This window comes from Cydia amplana, chromosome 13 (assembly GCF_948474715.1).
Source record: "Cydia amplana chromosome 13, ilCydAmpl1.1, whole genome shotgun sequence".
NCBI lineage: Eukaryota > Metazoa > Arthropoda > Insecta > Lepidoptera > Tortricidae > Cydia > Cydia amplana.
Genome location: NC_086081.1, coordinates 5,996,837 through 6,020,674, shown reverse-complemented (window position 1 = coordinate 6,020,674; position 23,838 = coordinate 5,996,837). Strand labels below are relative to the sequence as shown.

Genomic DNA, 23,838 nt, shown 5'->3' with positions numbered 1-23,838 from the left:
CGTCACTTCACATCATCAGTTGAACGAGTAGACCAGGTACTTACCTAACTTAGTGACGTACCTATGAGTCGTTTGCTGCTACCTGTGCTCCAGAATTAGAAAGAGTAGGTAAACTGACAGTTGAGGACGCGTATTTCATGAGATTAAGAGCCACTTGCACCATTGCACTAACCAAGGTTTACTGGATAAACCTGGAGTTTCCATGGTTACAAGTACGATTTGACACCGGGTTAACGGTTTAACAGCTTAACCCCAGGTTAGTGAGATGGTGCAAGTGGGCCTAAGAACCAAGAGTCCGCAAGAGTAAGAGTTCTCCATCATACAAACTTAGTTACGCTCTCATTTTAAAACGACTATTATAGTTTATGTAGCTTCAGATACTATAGTAAAAAAATACAGCGAATTTAAGTTTTTCATGCAAAACTTGTTTTTGCTCTATTTCGTTTGTTTTATAAGCTGGAGCTATAGTGTGTCAAAGGTCTATTTGATTTCAAACATAGACACCCAAAAGAAAAGGATGAGTATAGTTTTTTTGTTCCTATTTACTGACAAGATTTGGTTGACCCAGTATATATAAATAAGTACGGCATAGATAAGTATTACTTATAGGTACTTACCAGTACGGCTACCATCAGTTTGGCACTGACATACACGCCATCGAGAACGTAATTTACTTTCTATACATCTCGCTCGTACTCGCATATTAGTGCGAACGAGATGTATAGAAAGTAAATTACGTTCTCGATAGCATATATGTATGTCAGTTTTGACACTGTCAGCGACTCATGGTACGGGCTCTAATGTACATAATTGTATGTGTAAAGTTTTATTACAATCCAACACGTAGGTAGTTTTAAAATGAGAACGAAACAAAAACAAAATAGAAACCTTGTATTTTTTCATCGTGTTAATTAGAAGTTCTAACACATAGTTAATTTATTACCTAATTCATTATAATTTAGAACTTAGGTATAATTAATTAAAACAACATTTGCAATAAAAATATATTATCATAATGTTTCATAAAAATAATAAAATATAACTTAAATTATATCTTTCAACAGAGCGGGTTGGTGGATGTTAGGTCATTCTTCTCGTTAGCCGGGTCGCTGGGGTAGATGTTACAAGTGTAACTGAAAATAAAATCAGTGATAATAAGATAAACTCACTCAATCCTAGTCCAGAACTCATGTTGAGTGACTTCCATTAATTATTTCGGCAATAGGTACTTAGACAAAGTGTGTTGAAATATTTCAGCTTTTATGTCATGTCATGTAGCAACATTTCGTTCAGAAATATTGCTTATGAAATGCCATTCTTCTGCTGAGAAATGCTGAGAGCGATATTTCAGTTTCATAACTTGGCTAACAAATTGGCAGTGTATTATCGAGTTTTATGCATTTGATTCAGGTATAGCTTCCGTACAAAGCAAATGCATTTCGCAAGCGATTAAATTCATTCCCCTGAAAATATTAAACCTAAATAAGGTAGCCGGTATACAAAAACTTTACAACTGATACTACCTACCAATTATTGTTATTTAGCGGATTATGTTACGTCCCCACCCACTAAACTCTCTTAGCGCGTCGTGGCAAAAATCCAAGAAAAGCGTAAAAAGAAAATTACATTTTTTTATTGAGTTCACTCTACGAGTTAGCCTTCGGCCTGAAGTCCGACGTTTGCAGTGACTTTTGTATTTGTTTGTACAGTTTTTCGGAACTTATGTACGAAATATCATTTGATATTTACCAGTTTCGGTGAAGGAAAACATCGTGAGGAAACCGGACTAATCCCAATCAGGGCCAGTTTACTCTCTGGGTTGGAAGGTCAGATGGCAGTCGCTTTCGTAAAAACTAGTGCCCACGCCAATTCCTGGGATTAGTTGCGAAGCGGACCCCAGGCTCCCATGAGCCGTGGCAAAAATGCCGGGACAACGCGAGGAAGAAGAAGTTTGTACATTTTATTCGTACCTACTATAAAATCTCTATATACCTATTTTAATTATCTAAATATTCTCATAGAATTACCGCTTCTTTTTGCTCCATCATACAAGCTAGCAGCATTTTGGATTTCCCACATTTATCTTCAGGGTTTTTCTCGCTCTCTGAAAAAGAAACATGTGTTACCTTTATTTAGAAGTGCACTTTGCGGAAAGTCTCCAAAAAGTTGGAAAAGTTCCCGGAATTTAAGAAAAGCTTGCAAAGAAATAAAAGAAACTTCCATTTTGGAAATGGTCAATTTTGAACTCCATACAAAAACTTTAAACGTCCGAAATAATTCCATGTGGAAATTTCGCAATGGAGACTTTCTGATGGTTCTTGTCTTCAGTAACTTAAGTAGCATATCTATGTAAGTAATATTTACAGCCTGACACAAAATGAGGTGACAAAACTAAATTAGGTACTTACTTGATCGATCAAGTTTATTATCTTTATAGTGAAGTACATACTATAAAACTATATTTTCTAAAGATGAAGGCTAGGATTAGGTATCAGTGGCGGCGCGTACGCCGATTTCCACCAGCTTGCCTGTTATTTGACGTTTGAGCAGGGTTGTAAAGGAAATATGTAAGCCAAATTAGCCCCGGCTTGCCTATGGATATGTTTGACGCGCCGCCACTGTTAGGTATTTCATTAATTTACCTTCAGAACAATGTTTAACAAACTCCTCAATTTTTTCAGTTTCTGCTTCCTTCAGGAATTTCTTAGCGTTCTCTACCAATTTGTCCACGACAAACGCGCCTTCGTCATCTATCTGAAAATAAAATTAATAAATTACATGAGATCGAGTAAAGAATGTGGTACAGTCAGTATCAAAAGTAGCGTATCACACTATGCGTCAACAGGCATTCTCTGATAGCATACAAAAAAGATAATATATCTATCTATACATATAAATAGGGAGTATTACTGCAATGTTTTGCCGCCAGAGTGCAGCACTAGCGACTTAAGTATAGCATAGAGTAACTTATACATACTGTATACCTTACACTGTTTTTTGACAAGTTTTCACAGACACTCAAATATATATTGACTACATCAAGACGGTTTTTTACAAAGGGCCTACCGGGAAACGCGAAATTTAAACTCAGCTATCTGCCTCTTTATCGCTTGGATATTCAATAGTGATCTCTATCACACGAGTCGTTTGTTATCTTAACCTCTCTAGGTTAGATAACAAAATTTCGACTCTCGTTTGTGGTAGACCCTTAGATTGTGACTTATTGTGGGCATTGTGGGAGTGGCGCCCCCTACGCAGAGTTTCGCGTAATATTCCCTAAGCTGTTGCAGTTACTTTTGAATGTGAACTGTCGAGACACTCGGACGCCGGCCGCCATACATTTGTTTAACTAATTACGAGTAAGTACTTAAGTATATGGCGGTTGTTACCGAGCGTCTGTCTCGTGATCAAGGTGTCATACTAACCATGCCCATCTTCTTGTACACGCACTCGATGAGGCACCCGTCGATGGCTTCGTAGTCCTTGTTCTTCTTGGAGGCCATAACTTCCGCCACATCAGCTCCATGCTCCTTGCTGCATTCCGCGATGATGGGGATCAGCGCTTCGTGGAGCTCCTTCTCTTCATCTGACTCGGCCTTAAATTAATTACAGGGTGGATTTTTTTAGGTGAGACAAGATATAACGGAACTTTATACCTACTCATTATTGTAAAGGCTTCGTCACACAGGCGCGTTTTCCGAGCGGCGCTTTTACATATAAAAGGCTCACGCGCCGCCCGGCAAACTGGTATTACATAAGTAAAGTTCCATCCTACAATTGCATGGAGACTAAGGTTTTTTGACTGAAGTGTTTGCGAAGGTCTCCATTTTAACTAGGGCAAAATGCTATTTCGTATGTCCGGAATTTCTCCTCTTCAAGTCGCATTTCTCAAAAGATTCTCGTGAAATTTGGTCGGTAGTTAGATACTTATAATTGTTGTGTCGTTTCGTTTTTTGGAAAATGTTCAAAATGGTGGAAATTAAGACTTAAGTGCCAGTAGGGCCTGTTTTTTTATATATTCGCTGATAATGAGTCATCGACGTAAGTTTTTTATCTTATTTTTACATTACATTTTTTATGTATATGAAGCTTATCGCGAGGTCTAGAGCTCACTAAAACACTAGATTATTTATTTTAGAGTTGCTGCTTTAGTTAAAGTTGATCATAGAAATTAATACTACGTACGTATTCGTACCTATTACTCTAGGTACCCCTACATATCTTGTATCACCTAAAAATGTCACCTAGTTATAAGCTTAATCTATGATAATCCGTGAGGAGGTTTGGTAGAGCTGATTGTTAGAATTAGCTCTACCAAACCTCGTTAGGCCAGTTATATACGTATAATAAAACACTTACTCTACTCTGGTCTACTCTCCTAACTAAAAATATGTTGGGAGCAAACCAAACACTATTTTTGCAAATTTGGCAAAAGTATCGTGAGTTGAGATAATCGATACGTGTCCCTGTCTTTAAATGTAGCCCCAAAAACCTAATGTCGCTCGTAACTCGGTTTAATGATGACACAACTGAAATTTTCCTAAATTAATTTCCCTTTAAGGGGCCCACTGATTAACAGTCCGCCGGACGGTATGCCTGTCAGTTGTTCGGAGCTGTCTTTTTGTTCTAACTGGCAGACCGATACCGTCCGGCGGACTATTAATCAGTGGGCCCTTTAAGAACTCACATGAACTTTCCTCAAAGCTACGGAACACACAGCCACCAACAGCAGAAGCGATACCCTCGACATTTTCCGCAACAAACTTGTATCAGTTATCACCCTTCCAAGACTTCTGCGAATCATTTGTTCTCGCCACATTTTATATACTAGGGTTATTATTAAGTCATTTGTAAGGCAATTATTTCGCCTTATGGCTAGGTTATGCTCACGGCGTCATTATGAAGAAGGTAATTTTGATGCTTGTTAGGTTTTTATTATTCCACCTTGTTAACGCCGTGCGCATCCTGTTGTTGACTGATGATGACAAACCAGAGTGGCAGAAATCTCGTAATCCATAAAAAACGGTCCAATTTTAATTAATTACAAATGAGCCAATATTTATTAGAGTTAAGCGTTGGAACTGTTGGAAGCCTAGCGGCATCGGCAGTATCGGCACTTATTAGGCTACCTAAGGTTTTGTAAGGCTAAATACCATGTACTTTTTAGGGTTTAAAGTTAAATTCGGGAGTACGAAACTCGGCTCGCCTAATTTCTTTCATGACGATAGAAATTTAAGCATCTGGTAAAATTCTATCGCAGATCCAATAAATAAGATCTAATAGTGATTTCTAGTAAACTATTGTAAGACATAAACGTACTAGAGTCTGTGCGGAAAGAGAAGAGTCGTGGAATGTATTGGGCCCCACATATTCCAGACTTTTCTCTTTCTCCACAGACTCTAACATTGAATAATTTTACGGTTTAGACTCACTTGTTTTCGGAGAGCCTAGAGGTCTCCTATCAATTTTAAGCATCCTGAAACATGTCGCGCGAGTGACTAAAAACAAGTGAGTCTAAACTGGTCTAAACCGTAAAATTATAGGTACCATCGTATTAATAATTAATCTAATGTATTCTCAACAAATAATCTCATACAACCTGTATCTCAACAAATAATCTCATACAATACCTACCTATATAATAATATAATATGCATGTTGATGTGCTCAAGGTTCATTCATTTTGTCGGATACCTAATTAATGCATTAAACTAATTGCGTTTATATTGATCAACCTATCTAAGGTAATTGTGGAGAATATCGTCTATAATCTACATAATTATAGTTATAGACCTTAGGGGTCAAAAGTCTCTTTGGTCAAAAGTGGCTCCACATGATTCGTGTACTTAGAGCAAAGATTTGCGAAAAAATGTTCCCGTCTGATGGCTCCTCTACACGATGGGCCAACGCCGGCCACTCCAATATCACTTGCTCCGTCTAACGCATAAATGCGTCCCTTGGAGTGGCCGCAAAGAGTAGTATAATAATAATATATGAGTGGCCGGCGTTGGCCCATCGTGTAGAGGAGCCATGAGGGCCTACCGCGAACCACGTTCGATGTGTTGTCTTTAGTGTCCGACCGAAACATGTTTTTTTGCCGAAACCGAAACCGAAACCGAATGTTCGGCTCTGGCTCTAGTTTCGGCCGAAACCGAAACCGAAACCGAAACTTTTGAAGACTTCTTAAAATCGTTGAAAAAATGTCATAAAACCGCTTTAAAACTCATATTAAGGGGCTGTCAACACCCAATTTCCTTGAAATTGATGTTACTTAAGGGGCTCCGTCACGCTAATAACCTTCGATCTGAATCCCTTAGTTTTCTTATGTTTTTTGTAGTTTATCATATTAACAGCAACGGCTTTAAGCAATATAGTATTCCATATTTACTTCAAAGTTCATTGTCTTCGAGATATTTGGCATCAAAGTTGAACAATTTAAGGCCAAAAAACTGGTTTTCTGGCCATAACTTTTGTGTTAATTCGTTTAAAATTAAAACCCTAGACACGTTTTACGACACGTCAAAGACGAATCCAAATATGTAGATTTCGTATAAGTAATATCCTTCACAACAATCTTATAGATACGAAAAAAGTTTTCTTTTAGGCAATGTTTAAAAATATTATAAAATAGTATGAATTTCTTTCAAAATCCGGTAGACAATAATGGAGATAAATATTGAAGAACCGATAGCCGTTTGTCTTATAAAAATCTATCTGTAGTGCAAAAGTAGGAGATACGATTCAAAACTTGTCAAAAATCGATGAAAACCGCAGGTAGACCCTTTTTAGAAAAACTATTTGATTTAGTAAAGCAAAAAATATATTTAATACCTACCTATGTTAATATTTATTATATTTTAAGACCGCGGCCGCACTCGATAAATGATTGAACGACATCGGCTCGATAGAAAATAATTGCAAAGATTGGTCTTAAAATCACCATTAAACGGTTCTAATGTCTTTATTTCTTGACTTATGTGTCTGAAATTAAAATCAATTTGTCAAAACATTTACTTTATATACCTAAACCAATAACGAGTAATATTACACAAATAATCCACATTTATTTTTATTTCAATAGTTTTCTTATTATTCCCTTGAGCGCTGGTGGCCTAGCGGTGAGTAAGAGCGTGCGACTTTCAATCCAAAGGTCGCAGGTACAAACACTACAAACCCCGGCTTGTACCAATGAGTTTTTCGGAACTTATGTACGAAATATCATTTGATATTTACCATTGAGGAAGCCGGACTAGCCCGATAAAGCTTAGTTTACCCTCTGGATTGGAAGGTCAGTCTGATGTCAGTCGCTTTTGTAAAAACTAGTGCCGACGCCAATTCTTGGGATTAGTTGTCAAGTGGACCCCATGCTCCCATGAGCCGTGGCCAAAATGCTGGGATAACGCGAGGAAGATGATGAGTTTTCTTATTATTCCCTTGCCCAGGCCCAGTAACATGCGACAGTGCTATCTCATTTACTATTACGATACAATTAGACAGTGTGCGCGTTTTAGGTATTGACAACCTCTTAAGACTGCGTCGACCGTTCAGTGGGCCCATCATTAGTGGAATTGTGTTTAATAATAAACCGATTAATTTCTGTATACATAAATCAATACATATATGTATTAATATTGTTGTCCTACTTGTTCCACAACTTTTGGTCTTTGTCACATAGTTTAGTTTCATAGAACGAAGTACCATTGCGTATGTTTCGGCCTGGCCGAAAGGTTCGGCCGTTTTATGGCCGAAACCGAAACTACGGCCGAAACATGATTTTTTGGCCGAAACTGGCCGAAACCGAAACCGAAACCGAACCTTCGGTCGGACACTAGTTGTCTTTCTGTCACACTTAAGTGCGACAGAGAAGCAACACGTTGAACGGGGTTCGCGGTAGCCCCTCAGGACTGGCCTCAAAAGCCGTAACAGACTACCGCACCGCAACCTTGGTGCGCCGCACCCATAAGTGAGAGTGAGAAAGAGATATCTCTTTCTCTGTTACGGCTTTAACGGACGTACAGCGGACCACATTCCACCGATCGATCGGACCTCGAACCGGACACACGCAATGTAGTGTGTTAGTACTCTTATATTTTTAATGGGGATTCATTATCCACCTACTGGCAACCCTAAACCCTACCAAATCTTTCTTGTCTATGCGTCGTATTGCACAATTTGTCTCGTTCTTTAGTACAGGTTATGTTCAGTTTTATATTCTGATAAAATCGGCTTGTAGTGTAATTTCTGTAACTATTTCATAATGGCGCAAAGTAAGCTCAACGACATGGCGGGCAAATTTGCTAAAGGTGGACCTCCCGGTCTAGGCATCGGCTTGAAAGCTTTGGCTGTCGTCGGTGCGGCGGCCTATGGTGTCTCACAGTCGTTGTTTACCGTCGAGGGTGGCCACCGTGCAATCATGTTCAACAGGATTGGAGGTATCCAACAGCACGTCATGAGTGAAGGCTTGCACTTCCGCATCCCGTGGTTCCAGTATCCGATCATCTATGACATCAGGTCGCGACCCCGCAAGATATCTTCCCCCACCGGCTCCAAAGACTTGCAAATGGTGAACATTTCGTTGAGAGTACTCTCGCGCCCTGACTCCGTTAGCCTTCCGACCATGTACAGACAACTAGGAACCGATTATGATGAGAAAGTCTTACCATCTATCTGCAACGAGGTTCTTAAGTCCGTGGTAGCTAAATTTAACGCGTCGCAACTGATCACACAGCGTCAACAGGTCTCCTTGCTCATCAGAAGAGAGCTTGTAGAGCGCGCGGCGGATTTCAACATAATTCTAGATGATGTCTCAGTCACTGAGCTGAGTTTTGGTAAGGAGTATACTGCTGCAGTTGAAGCGAAACAAGTCGCCCAACAAGAAGCTCAGCGAGCTGCTTTCGTAGTGGAAAGAGCTAAGCAGGAGCGCCAGCAAAAGATTGTCCAAGCTGAAGGTGAAGCTGAAGCAGCTGAGATGTTGGGTAAAGCCATGGGCATGAACCCTGGTTACTTGAAGTTGCGCAAAATCCGAGCTGCTCAGAGCATTTCCAGAATGATTGCTCAATCGCAGAACAGAGTCTTCCTTCCTGGCAATAGCTTGATGATCAACCTGCAGGACCCATCCTTTGACGACCTCTCAGAGAAGCTGACAAAGAAGAAGTAACATACGGATTCGGTGGAGTGCGCTGAAGCTCTGGAGCCTGCGCCACTTCTCACCGAAGTTGAAGCTGCTGTACTGATCAGTGGCGCTGCTTCAGTTGCTGTATAGTGCAATAATTTCCTATTTTGAGCATTTCTAAGTCGAAGGTTTACAATATGAATGGATTTCAAAAATGTTGCATTTTATGTTAATTAGTTGTAGGTCTATAGTATGTATGAGAATCAAAGATAATACAATAACAATACACTATCTTACAAACTTATTGATTTTTTATTACATTTATTAATTATTACCAATTATCTTCCATTTCCAGATATAGTATCAATAGTGCCATGCCATAGGTATGTAGCAAAAAGTGCATATGAACAGAACCTGGCTAGCGAATCCCTGGCAGTGAATGTGTTAATAATTATAAATGTAAACTTTAGGCCTAGAAGAAACTAATGGGCTTTTTAGGTGTCCCTCAACTAAGAATACTGAGCAAATATCCTGCCCTTTTCTGGGCACAATAATTTTCTTGTCACTTTCACTATCAAACTTCCATTTTGTAAACAAAATGAACCCCATAGACTAAGTCTAGCCATACTCAAAACTCAACCAGTGGCAGATTTGCCCTAAGGCCAAGTAGGCCCGGGCCTAGGGCGGCTAGTGCTTACTACAGGGCCTGGGGCCTAGGGCGACAGACTGTAAATCCGCCACTGAACTCTACCTTCTGTTTTTTATGAGTGCCACTAAGATCGTTTTTCCTTGTAGCCCCAGGCCGCAAGATGAATGTGCTCCAAGGTGATGTTTGGATGGCAAGGTTATCATAAGGATCACCTAAATCAGCCTACCGGGTCGCAGGTTGACTACAGCTGATCTAGAGGGATTCTTGGCTATGAATGCGTTTTAGCCAAGTGCAAGCTGGAATGACACTCGCAAGTAGGTATTTAATTTCGTAACAAATTCTTACAAAGATTTTTCTGTACCTCACCAAATTTAAGGGCTAGGGGTGTCCAGGTTTTTATGATCCTGTCTGTCCAATGTTTGTGTAGTGTATGGTCAGTCTGCATTGAGTGTTTAGGGCCTGGCAACATCTTCAGTGGCTATTGCTTCTTGATTAAGGTCCTATTGGGACTGATTGGTGATATTATTAAAAAAAAAAACAATGATAATCAATTATCTACAACAATAATTTATTAACAAGAAAAAACTAGTTTACATGGTTTACATATCACGGTTCCGGGGTTTCACTTTCTGAGAGCAGAAGGTTGGGGGCAGCGGTACTTCGACATCTCGATTTCAGCCTCGAAGTAGCTCATGTTGTTGTACAAGTAGTATTCGGGGACCTTGTACGCTCCTGACTTTTTCGGATCAACTCCAGGTCCTACTGGTTGTGATGCTGGAGCAATGCAGTTTTGACTGAGGCCTGGAACATCTGCGTTTACTTTGCCAGCTGATGCCGATGGCGAGGAACCTTGACTAGATCCTTCACTAAAATATCTAGGAATAAGTCTCAGTGCGTTAATGTTTCTAGCGGTTCTGGCAAACATTTTTGAGAACTGCGCTCGATTTTTATTATACAATCAATCAAATCGTTCCAGAATCCGTCACCCGACACGTAAAAAAAAACAGAATTGAAAATAGAATTCAAAGACAAACTTCACTGGCACATTGATTTTTATTTTGTAATGTGGCTTGCCGTAAGAAAGAAGAAGGAAAGAACATATCATTTTATTTTTAACTGAAGTCATCCAATGTCAATTTCTCATTGAAATCTTTTACTGAAAATCTGTAGCTGTTAACATAACTTCAAAATGAAATTAGGAAATATTAAGATATTCACCAAATATTAACTCCGTAGAAAAAAATCGGATCGTTACCAAACGGTATAGCTAGCTTTACAAATGTTCGTCTATACACTGCGTGCGTCTATGGTGCTTTTTCACGACTGTTTTGTAGTTATCTACCTTTGCTTATTTCGCCGATTATAGAGTCTCGGAGTGTAATATGTGCATGATTGAAAGCATAATCCATAACTGTTGCGTGTAATAATGTGTTGCTATCAAAGTTAAGTCTTTTTTCTTATAAGGAATTGCCTAAAGAGCTAGTTCAGCCATTTACATGAAAGGTGAGTACAAAAAACGATACCATAAGATTTTTTTTATTTTGAAGTGGAGCATAAGTTTCTTCGTTGATATCGTAGCAAAAGTGTCTGTAGTAATGAATCATATGAATATACCTGCTAGTTTCAGTTAACAGAATATAAGAATTGATGCATACATGATAGTTACTGTATATAATAGTAATTTGTATATGTCTATTTGCCGCTATTTTGTATCTATATTTATGTATAGATGGTATAATCCTACCAAATTGAGATGGTCGAGCAGCAGGTGGAAACTGCGTTTCGTTTCAAGTAATCTTATGTAATATTGAATTTCAGAACGTACTTCTACAGTATTTTTCAATACGCCTATATTGAACACGATAAAAGATGGCTGCCTTTACGCGTAAAATTAAAATATGAAGTTCTGTAATTTCTCCCGTGCGATTCACGCGCTGTGTTCTATTCCAATATCCCATATTACCATTAGTAAGTGGTCAAACAATGAGTGATTTCGAGCAGATTTTTTTTACTCTATGGTTTTTTATTTTCTTTCGAATTTAGTAGCATTATAATTCTTCTGCGTTGCGTTTTCGTCTGTACATACGTATGTAGTGAATTCAGATCGGAATTATTGATGAACTGTTTATCCGTAATTCATCAAATACTTACAAGACTCCTATATTTAGTTCAAAGTGATTCGTGTGAGTAGATCGTGTAACAAAATGGCAGAAGAAGTACCTGTTAGTGATGTTCTTTGTGAAGCTATGGAATATTTGTGCAAGCTCGGATCGAATTTGAGAACGCGCTCACAGAACCTAAAGGATAAGAGAATTAACAAAGACAAGTTACGAAATACCCACGCGTTGCGTAAAGCGGCTTCTAAGGTGTTATTAATATGCGAATTATCAAAAAAATCGCTGGAGAACGTCGAAAACGGCGTGAAAAGGGTGTTGACGCTTGTAGACGCTTCGCGGTGCTCGCCTGTGACAGTTGGCGCCAAAGATGAAAATCGCCCTAGGAATAAGAAAAACTATTTCTACTTTGAATATGACTCTTGTAAGTTAAGAATTTCAGAGAAGATTTTACTAGCCCATTATACGTCGGTCAAAGTTCATGCTAAAAGTATGCCTGAGTCTATGATGGACAAGTATCCTGTGTATTACCACTGTAGTCTGTACAAGAAACGAAAACAATCTTTGAAAAACAGTGGCAAAGAAAACGGCCAGAAAACTAGTAAAAAGGAGGATAGATCTTCTAAATCTGCTGAGAGGGTTAAAGAAAGTGAAAAATCAGATTCAGATGCCACATCCAGTGACAAACAAATCAAAGATAAAATGAATAAGGAGAAAAAACTAATAAAAGGCAAGTTAAATTCAGAAGACCGAGATATTAGTACCAAAGAGAAGGAATCGGGAGAAAAGGACAAGAATAAGCTTAAATGCAAGTCCAAGGAAAAGAAGTCCAAGGAATCTGAAGATGAAACAACTGCAGCTATACAGAGTGATGGCGGCTGTGAAGATAGAAAGAAAGAAAACAAAAGTAGTGAAAAAGAATGCAAAGACAGCCAGAAAGGACCCACTGTTGAAGCAAAAATTGAGTCGGAAAGCACTGAAAGTGATGGTAGTCCTCTAGACTCAAAACAAGTAGAGCATGAGGAAATGTCCAACAAAAAAGAAAGCAAAATCAACTCTAGCGATGAAGAAGAAATTTATAAGAAGTCTAAAAAGGGTACAAAAAAATGTATTCCTGACAGCAGCCAAGAAGATTCCAATGATGACAAAAAGCTAGAAAATAGAAAAGTAAAACAAGGTGTTGATAGTGATGATAAGTCTAAACCAACTGACAAGTTAGATTCAAAGTCTAAAAATCGTCGTAAATCTTCTATAAGAAGTAACAGCGAAGAAAAGAAATTAAGTAGTGAAAAATCTAAAAAGTCAAAATCAGCTATATCCATAGACAGTGACTCTGACCAAAAGGACAAGAATAAGCTTAAATGCAAGTCCAAGGAAAAGAAGACCAAGGAATCTGAAGATGAAACAACTGCAGCTATACAGAGTGATGGCGGCTGTGAAGATAGAAAGAAAGAAAACAAAAGTAGTGAAAAAGAATGCAAAGACAGCCAGAAAGGACCCACTGTTGAAGCAAAAATTGAGTCGGAAAGCACTGAAAGTGATGGTAGTCCTCTAGACTCAAAACAAGTAGAGCATGAGGAAATGTCCAACAAAAAAGAAAGCAAAAGTATCAACTCTAGCGATGAAGAAGAAATTTATAAGAAGTCTAAAAAGAGTACAAAAAAATGTATTCCTGACAGCAGCCAAGAAGATTCCAATGATGACAAAAAGCTAGAAAATAGAAAAGTAAAACAAGGTGTTGATAGTGATGATAAGTCTAAACCAACTGACAAGTTCGATTCAAAGTCTAAAAATCGTCGTAAATCTTCTATAAGAAGTAACAGCGAAGAAAAGAAATTAAGTAGTGAAAAATCTAAAAAGTCAAAATCAGCTATATCCATAGACAGTGACTCTGACCAAAAGGACAAGAATAAGCTTAAATGCAAGTCCAAGGAAAAGAAGACCAAGGAATCTGAAGATGAAACAACTGCAGCTATACAGAGTGATGGCGGCTGTGAAGATAGAAAGAAAGAAAACAAAAGTAGTGAAAAAGAATGCAAAGACAGCCAGAAAGGACCCACTGTTGAAGCAAAAATTGAGTCGGAAAGCACTGAAAGTGATGGTAGTCCTCTAGACTCAAAACAAGTAGAGCATGAGGAAATGTCCAACAAAAAAGAAAGCAAAAGTATCAACTCTAGCGATGAAGAAGAAATTTATAAGAAGTCTAAAAAGAGTACAAAAAAATGTATTCCTGACAGCAGCCAAGAAGATTCCAATGATGACAAAAAGCTAGAAAATAGAAAAGTAAAACAAGGTGTTGATAGTGATGATAAGTCTAAACCAACTGACAAGTTCGATTCAAAGTCTAAAAATCGTCGTAAATCTTCTATAAGAAGTAACAGCGAAGAAAAGAAATTAAGTAGTGAAAAATCTAAAAAGTCAAAATCAGCTATATCCATAGACAGTGACTCTGACCAAAAAAGTAACAGTGTTACTGGAAATGAGAGAAAAAAAAAGAAACTTGATAAACAAAGTCACAATATAAAAAATAAGGTTGATGAATCTGACATAGTTCATTTAGTTGAAGATTCACCAATGAAACCAAAAGAGAATTTAAAAAGCAAGGTGAGCAAAGAAGATAGTGATTCTTCTACTTCGGACAAAAAACCTCTGATCAAAACAGTTAGATTCATAGACAGTGACTCTGACCAAAAAAGTGACAGTGTCACTGAAAATGAGAGAAAAAAAAGGAAACTTGATAAGGAAAGTCACAATAAAAATAATAAGACTGATGAATCTGAAATAGTTCATTTAATTGAAGATTCACCAATGAAACCAAAGGAAAATTTAAAAAGCAAGGAGAGCAAAGAAGATAGTGACTCTTTTACTTCAGACAAAAAACCTATGATCAAGTTAGTAAGTCTTAATAAGTTACTCAAGCCTGATGTACTACAAAAAGAAATTTATGATATGAATACTAAAATCCCCTCAGTTTCCAAGACATACAAGAACCGCAAAGAAAAAAGTAACACTCAAGAGGATGAAAAGAGAAAAGCAATTAGTGCCTTCAAGCCCAAAAAGTTTGATGTTGTTGTTACTAGGCTACCAAAATTTACAGATGTATTTTTGTGTGAAAATGGGTTGAACAAAATAACTCAGAATGGATCTGAGATTTATAGTTTAACATCATTAAAAAACAAGGAAAAAGAAAAATCGAGCCTGAAAACTAATCATAATGATTCTAGATCAGAAAGTACAGAAAAATCCTGTGATGATATTGATCCCAGTAATGCTGAAAAGAGTAAATTGGATGAAGGAATTGAAGCAAGCAAAAATGCACTACTCAATTCTGATTCGGATGATGTGGATACCAACAAGCCAAAGAATTGTAAAAATTCTAGAAGGAAATCTAAGGCTATAGAATCAGACTCCGAAAAAGATGCCGGTAGTGACAAAAACAAATCAAAATCTTGTTCACCAAGTGAGAGGAACAAAACTAGAAGTAAATCACCAAAAGACGTAGATAAAAATGGTAAAATTGCTAATGAGTGTAAAGAAAAATTGGCTAGAAACAGTGACCCAGAAAACGTCATATCCCTGGATTCTGTGGCCACTCCAAAGACGCCAGAAAGAAAAACGGAGAAAACTACACCACAATCCAGAAGGAAATTAATTATGGAGTCAATGCATGCAAAAAAGATGCTATTGACTTATTCCTCAAGCTCGGATACCGATGATGATCAGCTGAAAAATGCATTGAAAGAAATTAAAAACTCTCTTTTAAAGGGATCAAGTTCAGACGATGAACTAGATGTGAAAAAGATTGTTCAAATGAATAGGAGAAAGTTGGTTACTCCCTCGGATTCTGATGACAGCTTAAATATAAAGAAGAAAAAGAGAGAAAAGGAGCTCGCTAAAGGGAAGGAGCAGGAAGATAGCAGTATAAGCCAAGTGGATGGAACCAATGATGAATTTTCTAATTCAAGTTGTAGCCAGGTTAGGAAATAGATAACCCATTCATTTATACATTGCCTACTTTCAATTTTAAATGTACATAAACATTCCTATGTCCGAAGTTTGATTAAGTTCATTGTACTAATTTCAATTGTTTGCATTGCACATTTATCTAGTTTAGGATTTCTAAATTGTTTGTACAACTTAGAAAGTAAGAATAGCTTGTTATGGACATAAGCTCCAGTATGACGTATAAGAATTAAAGTCTATTAAATAATAGCAGTGTTTTCTTTTAGTGAGAATCTACAAATAGGATGGATTCATTTAACAATTAATCTAACTAGAAATAAATTTAAAGACAGATCATTGGCTCTCACAGAGTCAAATACGGGTCCCAGTCTGGCTCTATAGATTTGTTTTTCTTCTTTTTGCTTGTTTTATAATTTATTTGGAAAATGATTCTGTTCAATACATTTGTTTTTTTTTTTTTAATATAGGTCTACACAAAACTAGCATTGCATGACTTACAGTTTCGAAAAACAAACGAGAGACTTATAAAGAACTAAAATTTCCAGATGGGCCGCTCTAAAACAAAACCTGCCAGTAGCAGCTCTGAGAATGTGGACTCAATTGACTCAGAAATTAATAGGTAAATATCAAATAACACTAAGACTAAGGTCCTATGTGTTACTTAAAGGTCCTAGGCGCAAGCAGCAAGCGGCAAATCAAGGCTATTCATACATTGCGCTCGACCAAATGTATGAATGACTTTGAATTACCGCTCGCCGTCCAGTCCGCGGCCTCAAGGATAAGTATTGCTTTAGGTAATATTAATGGGAATGGGTCTGTCACATGAGGTTCATTTTCAAAAATAAATACTTACCACTTACCTAATGGTTAGCAGGCGCCTATAGTTTTAATTCCTGAGGTAAGATGGGTTATATACATTTATTTGGGTTCAAGTTTTTGTGTGTATGTTGTTTTGTGTTTCCATTTATTTACTATTAAATTGGCTCTGGGTCTTGGTATACTCATTTTTAAAGCCTGATGGCATCATATTCATCAAAGAATATTTTATTAAAAATATTTTTTTCATTTAATAATATGCCTAAAACTAGCAAATTGAAATACATACAACCCATCTGTACATTTTTCAGTCTAAAATGAATGTCTTCTGTCTGGTCACCACGTGATCACCAGTGTCACAACTCATAGTCATACCATCCAAATCATAGTTCAATTGATATTTCTAACCAAATTAAACGTTTTTATTATCTACTATAGGTTTTAGCAAAACGGGCCTGGCACATCACATGCAATTTACATTGGACATCTATTGCACCCTTTTTTGGACTTCCTATTTTCCTTTAAATGTTACTTACGAGATTTCTATTTGTTCGGCTTTCTGGGGCTACCGCATTAAATCTTATTTCGATTCTAATCTAATTCCCTTGGCCCATTCTTATTTAAATTGAGTGATAAAATAGTGTTAATTTTATTGTTATCGTTTTACGAAGTTCATGCTAGGGGCCCATTTCTGGAACGGTATTAGTCTAATATTATTAGTGTGTTGCCACGGTAACCCATACGATTTGACAGTTCGTGGACTAATAATATTAGTCTAATATCGTTTGAGAAATAGGCCCTAGGTCTCATGCACTGTCTCGCAGTTTTTGGGCATTAGATACGTAATTCTGGCATAGTTATTATATCGATCTATTGCTCTCGACCATCTCACAATTCGATCAATATAGGATAGGAGGCCAATTCGAGTTTTAGTTATTCGATCTGTTTCCGATATGATACTGATATGTCAGTATCAAAGAGAGAATAATCTTATCCGCAAGTAGCAGTTAGTTATTCGGTAAATGATTAACATACAACAATTTTGAATTCATAAGCAATTTATGGTAGGGACCATTCATAACAACCGTATTAAGTGACATTCTAAAACCCTTTCAATGGCGGAGAGTTCTTTACCAATAAATTCGCAGTTCAATCTGATTTTACGGTATGGTTGTTATGCTTGGTGGAACAGGATAACGGGTTTTATACCTAACCATGCAGTATGTTTGGCGCCAACCTCGTTTCAAGAAAAGGTATACTTAACCTGTAAGTAACAGTGAAAGCTGACTAAGAACCGTATAGTTACTGACTATCATAATATTAAAGAGTATAGTAAGTAGGTATATCATAATACCTAACTTATACCCGGTTATTATAGGAAAAACTAAATGATAGTTAAGGAGTTCCTATATCGATAAACTTGCTTTTCCCACATGCTAGACCTAGTAGTACCTACCATATCATAAGGACTACACTCTTCACACGAGCTCTGAGGGATTGTAGAGTAGCTCCCGCTTCCTTCGGTAGAAAATGGATGTGTTCGGAAAGAAGATGTACAACACAGATAACATATATTGGAGGTGTATATAGGTACCCTACTGGTTGTAATGTGTAGCGAGTAAGTAAGGAAGGGAAGGTAACCGAAGTAAGTAACTTATTAAAAATACTCAATGTGTATAAGATATCGTATATAGAAATATAGAAATCGTGAGTCATAAATAAGTTCTATTAATACGCTGACCACAACATTTAACCTCTCGAATGCCGGAACGCGGATCCACGATAGGTATTGAATTCTAATTATTAATTAATTAGAATTCAATACTTACTGCGCGGATCCACGTTCCGCCATTCAAGAGGTTAATCAAAGTTAGAACAAGAGAGGCTAGTATCTCACAAAAGGCATGAAGCGAAAGTGCACCCTAAGAACGCGTAGAAAGCTCAACTGTAGCTCATTAAAAAGTTAGGGATACAAGTATAGAAAAGAAAAGTCTGACAAAAGGACAAGGATATCCCTATCGATATCCCTCTAAGCTAACTGTGCACTAGCGTGCACCGCTTTGAATAGAAAAAGTGAAAATTCTAAATCTCTAAATCTGGCATGCCAGCAGTAAAATTAACTTCGTGGTTTATAATCGCTTTAGGTACCCATATGGGGCATTATCTATGAAAAGGGACCTTATTATCGATGGCGCTTACGCCGCACAGCGTCAGTCGGCATTGTATTTATATCGGAGCATCGTTAATAATAGCGTAAGCGCCATCGACAATAAGGTCCCTTTTCATAGATAACGTCACATATGGCGTTGTGAAACTTGAGTGAAACTTTTGCTTGCCATTTACGAAAAGAGTAGGGTTGTATTGTTGGTATAAGACATGTAAATTATGTCTTCTCTCGATGTCCCTTCGGGCCACCCCGGCGTCATCCCAATGGGTACGATAGAGGTTCCCTCTAAATTCCATACAATCTCGGAAAAGAAATCTGAATAAAGCATATCTTTCCAGATTGTCAAACCTCAAGACGCTGAACCGCCGTCGGCGGCCATCGGTCGAGAGGACGACTAGAAGCACCCGAAGAATGCCGAAGGCGCCGCCGATTAAAGACGAGATGTTGGCCCTTGCCAGCTCGGGCTCTGGGTCAGACAGCGAACACGAGGCGGCAGAGATGGAAGGTATAGTCTGTAGATTTAAAGCTGGCCCTGAAAGGCTAATCCTGTGTCTATTGAGGTTGTACAGTCCCGCCTTGCAAGAAAGAATACCTACGCATTGCTTTCCAGCTGATCAATCTTCTTTCAACCATCGTGAACATGGCACTGGCACATATTATGTGATAAGCACGACAGCCTTTTAATCTAGTTGACCATTTAGTAAAGCGCTGGTGGCCTAACGGTATAAGAGCATGCGACTTGCAATCCGGAGGTCGCGGTTTCAAACCCCGACTTGTACCAATGAGTTTTTCGGTACTTAACTGTAACGGTAATAAAGTTATTACGATATACGTACGAAATATTTGATATTTACCAGTCGCTTTTCGGTGAAGGAAAAACATCGTGAGGAAATCGGACTGATCCCAATAAGGCCTAGTTGACCCTCTGGGTTCAAAGGCCAGATGGCAATCGCTTTCGTAAAAACTAGTGCCTATGCCAATTCCTGGGATTAGTTGCCAAGCGGACCCCAGGCTCTCATGAGCCATGGCAAAATGCCGGGACAACGCAAGGAAGATGATGAATTTAGTAAATAATTGTTGGAAATGGTTTCCAGAGCTGCCCTCAATTTCGATGCCAAAGTTGAACGGGGACAGCATCAACCACATTGCCAAGGAAGACCTCCTGGCTCAGAGTGACCCGTCAAGCTCTGAAAATGAAAAAGCGAATGGTTCCGAGGTAAGACGACATTTTATTATGGTTGGTGTCAGTAACTTCGAACTATCTGCCGAAGTGTGCATACCACCTTACTGGGCCCGTAAATCTTGGAATTATACTCCCTTAGAGTAGGTATAACCCGAAAATCCACACAATTGGGAGATAAAACTCCTGCCTAGGATATTTTCCTCACAATAGGTACATATAAAACTTATTCCAGATTTTTAAAGTTATTATGGGATGATTTATAAACGTCAATATCTTTTTTTTCCTTTTTGTTTCACAGGACGACAAAAAAGAATCAGACAGCGACGAAGACACGTGAGTTTTCATTAATAAATATACTTATTATTATGCATTCTTGCCATTATTTTGGTTTAACCTGAATGATAAAAAAGGGTCTGATTTGAATGCATCTAAGTGTAAGGCCTGAGTAGACGCTCGAAGCGGAGCGTTCGGCGGGGCGTGCAGCGTGGCGTCGGGCTCACGCGTGATGTGAGCAGCGTGCACTAAGGCGCTCCTATACGTTTGCATTTGTTTAACATGCACGCCGCACGCCCCGCCCCGCTGCACGCCCAACTCGAGCGTCCACTCAGGCCTTACACTAAAGGTTCGTCGGGTTTTAACATTTTTGGTGTTTCTATTACGCAGTGTGAAGTCCACAAGACGCAAAGCAAACACCATAGCGTCCGATTCCGAGGCCGAAGCGGCGCGGAAGGCGAACAGAATGAGCGACTTCGACTACTCTGAGGACGAGAGCGAGCCCAGGAAAAAGAGCAAGCGAAAGAAGGTTACTGATAGCGACGGGTCCGCCTCTTCCAGCGATGGAGGGTAAGTGTCTGGAGTCTAATAGTACATTACTGCAGACGCCGGGAAAGAAGGGCTTGCCGGGTGAGTAGGTATAGACGGCCGACCGCAGGGAGGCCGGATAGTGATACGAAGTCGGCAAGACCTTTTCACGGCTAGGCATGTATAGTGCTTTTCTCAAACATATGCAATGAAATAAAAAAATTCACCACTCAAAAAAACAAATTATAAATATCAACCACAAATAGCTACACGACAAAAGTTTTTTAATTTTCCTTCCAATCCTGCCATAATGACTTTTTTTTTACGTAAGTCGTCCGTATTTCGCGTGTGTAGTGTTCGAATAGACCCTATTAGGGCCATTATACACAACCTGATAATAAGAATCTTAATTTCAATAAATAAAATAAATGCAGAGGATTTTAAATATTGTCTATGGTCTCTGGTGACTTACGTATAGACAAAATTTTAAATTTATTCATCTACACATTGAATCATACAGATTCGTAAGTATTCTTAATATCAGTACGTTCGTGTATAACAGGCGTTAACACGGATATTTTGGTCCGATAACCATTCATTCACTAAAAATATAAAAAAAAATATAATTCGGCTGTTTAGCCTGTTCATGGACACAGACCCCATGTTTACATTAGAATTAAAAAAAAATTACTTCCCGGCCTAGGCCTTCAATTTCGTATGAAACTCCTTTACAGTTCTCTGGAGTTGCTCCGCCCTAAACGTGATACTTCGAAGCCTGATATAACGCCCGGAGCGACGACATTTCATTGCATGTTTGAGAAAAGTCTATTTTTTTATTCGGTAGACTAAAATGACATTTCATAGTATGAACATAAAATGTCATTTCATACTATGAAATGTCATTTTAGTAGTGATGTACCGACTATGGTTTTGGCCGAGTAGCCGACTAATCGGCGCTCGGATGGCCGATTAGTCGGCCGACTAGTCGGCTAGTCGGCCAAGTTCATAATCGATTAATCGTTACTTCCCCATAAAGATTACATTCGTATTTCGTATGGCAACTGTACATAGTAGCTTTATTCAAGTTCGCATGCATTAGAAAAACATTTTTTTTGCTCCTTGCGTTGTCGCGCGCTTTCAATATCAACTGAAAGATGTTCTGTGCTACTGCAACGATACACCCACTTAATTATATACCTTCCTTTACCTGCATTTAATATGAACACAAGCTCATTTTGTAGCCTAAATTTGTATTTGAGTAAAATGGGCATGTAACATTTGATTAATATTGGCTTTTTATTTTATTTATGTCCTGCTGTCTGTAATTAATAATAGGCCGACTAATCGGCCTTTTTTGCCGACTAGTCGCCGACTAATCGCCGACTACAAATGTGGCCGGATAGTCGGCTTTCCCGACTAGTCGGCGACTAGTCAATACATCCCTACATTTTAGTCTACCGAATAAAAAAATAGGCTTTAGGCTTTGTCATACTGAAGCGGGGTGAAAGCGTGGCGCGTCGCACGCTTCTACGCGGCACACCGCACACCTCCGCCCCACTAGTGAACCCCTAACTTGCACAGTCGCTATCGGATATATCGAAGCAGCCGAGGTGCTCACAAAAATCTTGAGCAAACAGAGTAATTCTAAAAGACCTGGTTTCTATTAAATATGTTAAAAACGGGTCACTCACGTATTTTAAGTCGAAAACGCTCGATATGTTTCACTCCGTACCGAGAAGTGTCATCAGGAGCTTGCGTTAACGGTGACGGACCGGCGCAGACCGGCGCGATTTAATATGTCTGTGTCTCACGGAAGTTTTGTTAGACCTGGTTTCGCCTTTAAGTTGAAAAAAAGACCCGGATTCCATTAATAAACTTTGTTTTTCCAGTTCCAGTAAAAAGAAGCGTCGTCGCATCAAACAAGTGAATGATAGCGACGGCTCCGGGTCCGACACGGAGAATGAAGGCAGAAACAAACATGGAAGAAAGAATATTCGCAAGGTAAGAGTCAATTAGGTTAATCGCGCAATGTGAATAACGCTGCGTGTGTTCCGCTTCAAGATAGTTTAAACCTGTTAACCGCCAGCAATTTTTGATCGAGCATGCTCGTGTCGCCACCGACAGTAATTGTACCACGCAGAGTAAGGTTGGCATAGTTACGGGAGTTATAAATGTGCTGTAAAAACCAAATCAGATCTTTGTCTTATTTATCAGACTGTGGCGAAATGAGCTGGATAAGAAATGTCTTATATATCAGACTCTGGCGGTTAAAGGGTTAAAAAGTACCAGTTGACTCTGTGACTACGTAGACAGCAATCGAGCATAGAACAAGATAGGATGATAATTGATAAATAAATAAATATTATAGGACATTATTACACAGATTGACTAAGTCCCACAGTAAGCTCAAGAAGGCTTGTGTTGTGGGTACTCAGACAACGATATATATAATATACAAATACATAAATACATAGAAAACACTCAAAACTCAGGAACAAATATCTGTGCTCATCACACAAATGAATGCCTTTACCAGGGTTCGAACCCAGGACCGCGGCTTCACAGGCAGTGTTACTACCCACTAGGCCAGACCAGTCGTCAAAACCCAACAAACAATTAGGCGACACTTAGCACTTATTTTATCACCTAAAGACATAAAACGGCTGTAGAATAGCTACATATTCTAAGCTTACAGGCTCTGGTGCCATCAAGGTCTTTAAGAGGTCCATGTATAGCTTTAAGATCCACAGTAGCCGTTTTGGCCACTATAATGCATCTTAAGCAGCTAGTGTTATAGCTAAAAGTGAATTCTACCACCTTAACATCTATATGAGTAATAAGCAGCTGCAAATTTCACTTAAGGTTCTAAACAGGCGATAAAAAGTCTTTTATAGCTCCGTGTATCGCAATCGCTACTTAACTCTCTTGTATCACTTACAGTCGAAAAGAGAAGTTATGAGTCACTATTATAGATCATGTAGTCGCAGAAGAGCGTTATTCAATACCTTAGTACATCTTATACTGTTATTAGAG

The 23,838-nt window shown here is 38.6% G+C and overlaps 3 protein-coding genes across 5 annotated transcripts in view; 2 read left to right on the top strand and 1 right to left on the bottom strand.

The window, feature by feature from the left end:
• Window positions 1-990: 990 nt before the first annotated feature.
• On the bottom strand, window positions 991-23,734 carry LOC134653436 (pheromone-binding protein Gp-9-like). Of its 3 annotated transcripts, XM_063508801.1 has the most exons (6): window positions 23,729-23,734; window positions 4,688-4,762; window positions 3,426-3,596; window positions 2,643-2,754; window positions 2,028-2,104; window positions 991-1,133 (listed from the first exon to the last, which is right to left on the bottom strand). In XM_063508801.1, the coding sequence occupies exons 2-6, from the start codon at window positions 4,748-4,750 to the stop codon at window positions 1,122-1,124; spliced, it is 435 nt and encodes a 144-aa protein (XP_063364871.1). In that variant the 5' UTR covers window positions 4,751-4,762; window positions 23,729-23,734; the 3' UTR covers window positions 991-1,121. The 3 variants fall into 3 exon arrangements, with proteins under 3 accessions (XP_063364871.1, XP_063364869.1, XP_063364870.1); XM_063508799.1 differs by lacking the exon at window positions 23,729-23,734 and having other exon boundaries at window positions 4,688-4,847; XM_063508800.1 differs by lacking the exons at window positions 991-1,133; window positions 23,729-23,734 and having other exon boundaries at window positions 2,016-2,104; window positions 4,688-4,847.
• On the top strand, window positions 8,153-9,412 carry LOC134653390 (prohibitin-2). The gene has a single exon (XM_063508722.1). The coding sequence runs from the start codon at window positions 8,258-8,260 to the stop codon at window positions 9,155-9,157; it is 900 nt and encodes a 299-aa protein (XP_063364792.1). The 5' UTR covers window positions 8,153-8,257; the 3' UTR covers window positions 9,158-9,412.
• The window catches only part of LOC134653694 (transcriptional regulator ATRX-like), a 61,395-nt gene continuing 49,320 nt past the window's right edge, over window positions 11,764-23,838 (top strand). The window contains exons 1-7 of the mRNA XM_063509087.1: window positions 11,764-15,850; window positions 16,384-16,457; window positions 19,160-19,326; window positions 19,916-20,037; window positions 20,303-20,337; window positions 20,668-20,847; window positions 22,701-22,806. Of these exons, the coding sequence (XP_063365157.1) occupies window positions 11,966-15,850; window positions 16,384-16,457; window positions 19,160-19,326; window positions 19,916-20,037; window positions 20,303-20,337; window positions 20,668-20,847; window positions 22,701-22,806 (4,569 nt within the window). The 5' untranslated portion in view covers window positions 11,764-11,965. The remainder of the gene's footprint in view (window positions 15,851-16,383; window positions 16,458-19,159; window positions 19,327-19,915; window positions 20,038-20,302; window positions 20,338-20,667; window positions 20,848-22,700; window positions 22,807-23,838) is intronic.

Excerpts from the sequence above, each read along its gene's own strand:
- LOC134653390 (XM_063508722.1), top strand. The coding sequence starts at position 8,258 with ATGGCGCAAAGTAAGCTCAACGACATGGCGGGCAAATTTGCTAAAGGT.
- LOC134653436 (XM_063508799.1), bottom strand. The coding sequence starts at position 4,819 with ATGTGGCGAGAACAAATGATTCGCAGAAGTCTTGGAAGGGTGATAACT. Across the intron at positions 2,755-3,425 it reads TGTACAAGAAGATGGGCATG|ATAGATGACGAAGGCGCGTT; the intron begins GTTAGTATGACA and ends TTTTATTTTCAG. Across the intron at positions 2,105-2,642 it reads TGTTAAACATTGTTCTGAAG|AGAGCGAGAAAAACCCTGAA; the intron begins GTAAATTAATGA and ends TTTCTTTTTCAG.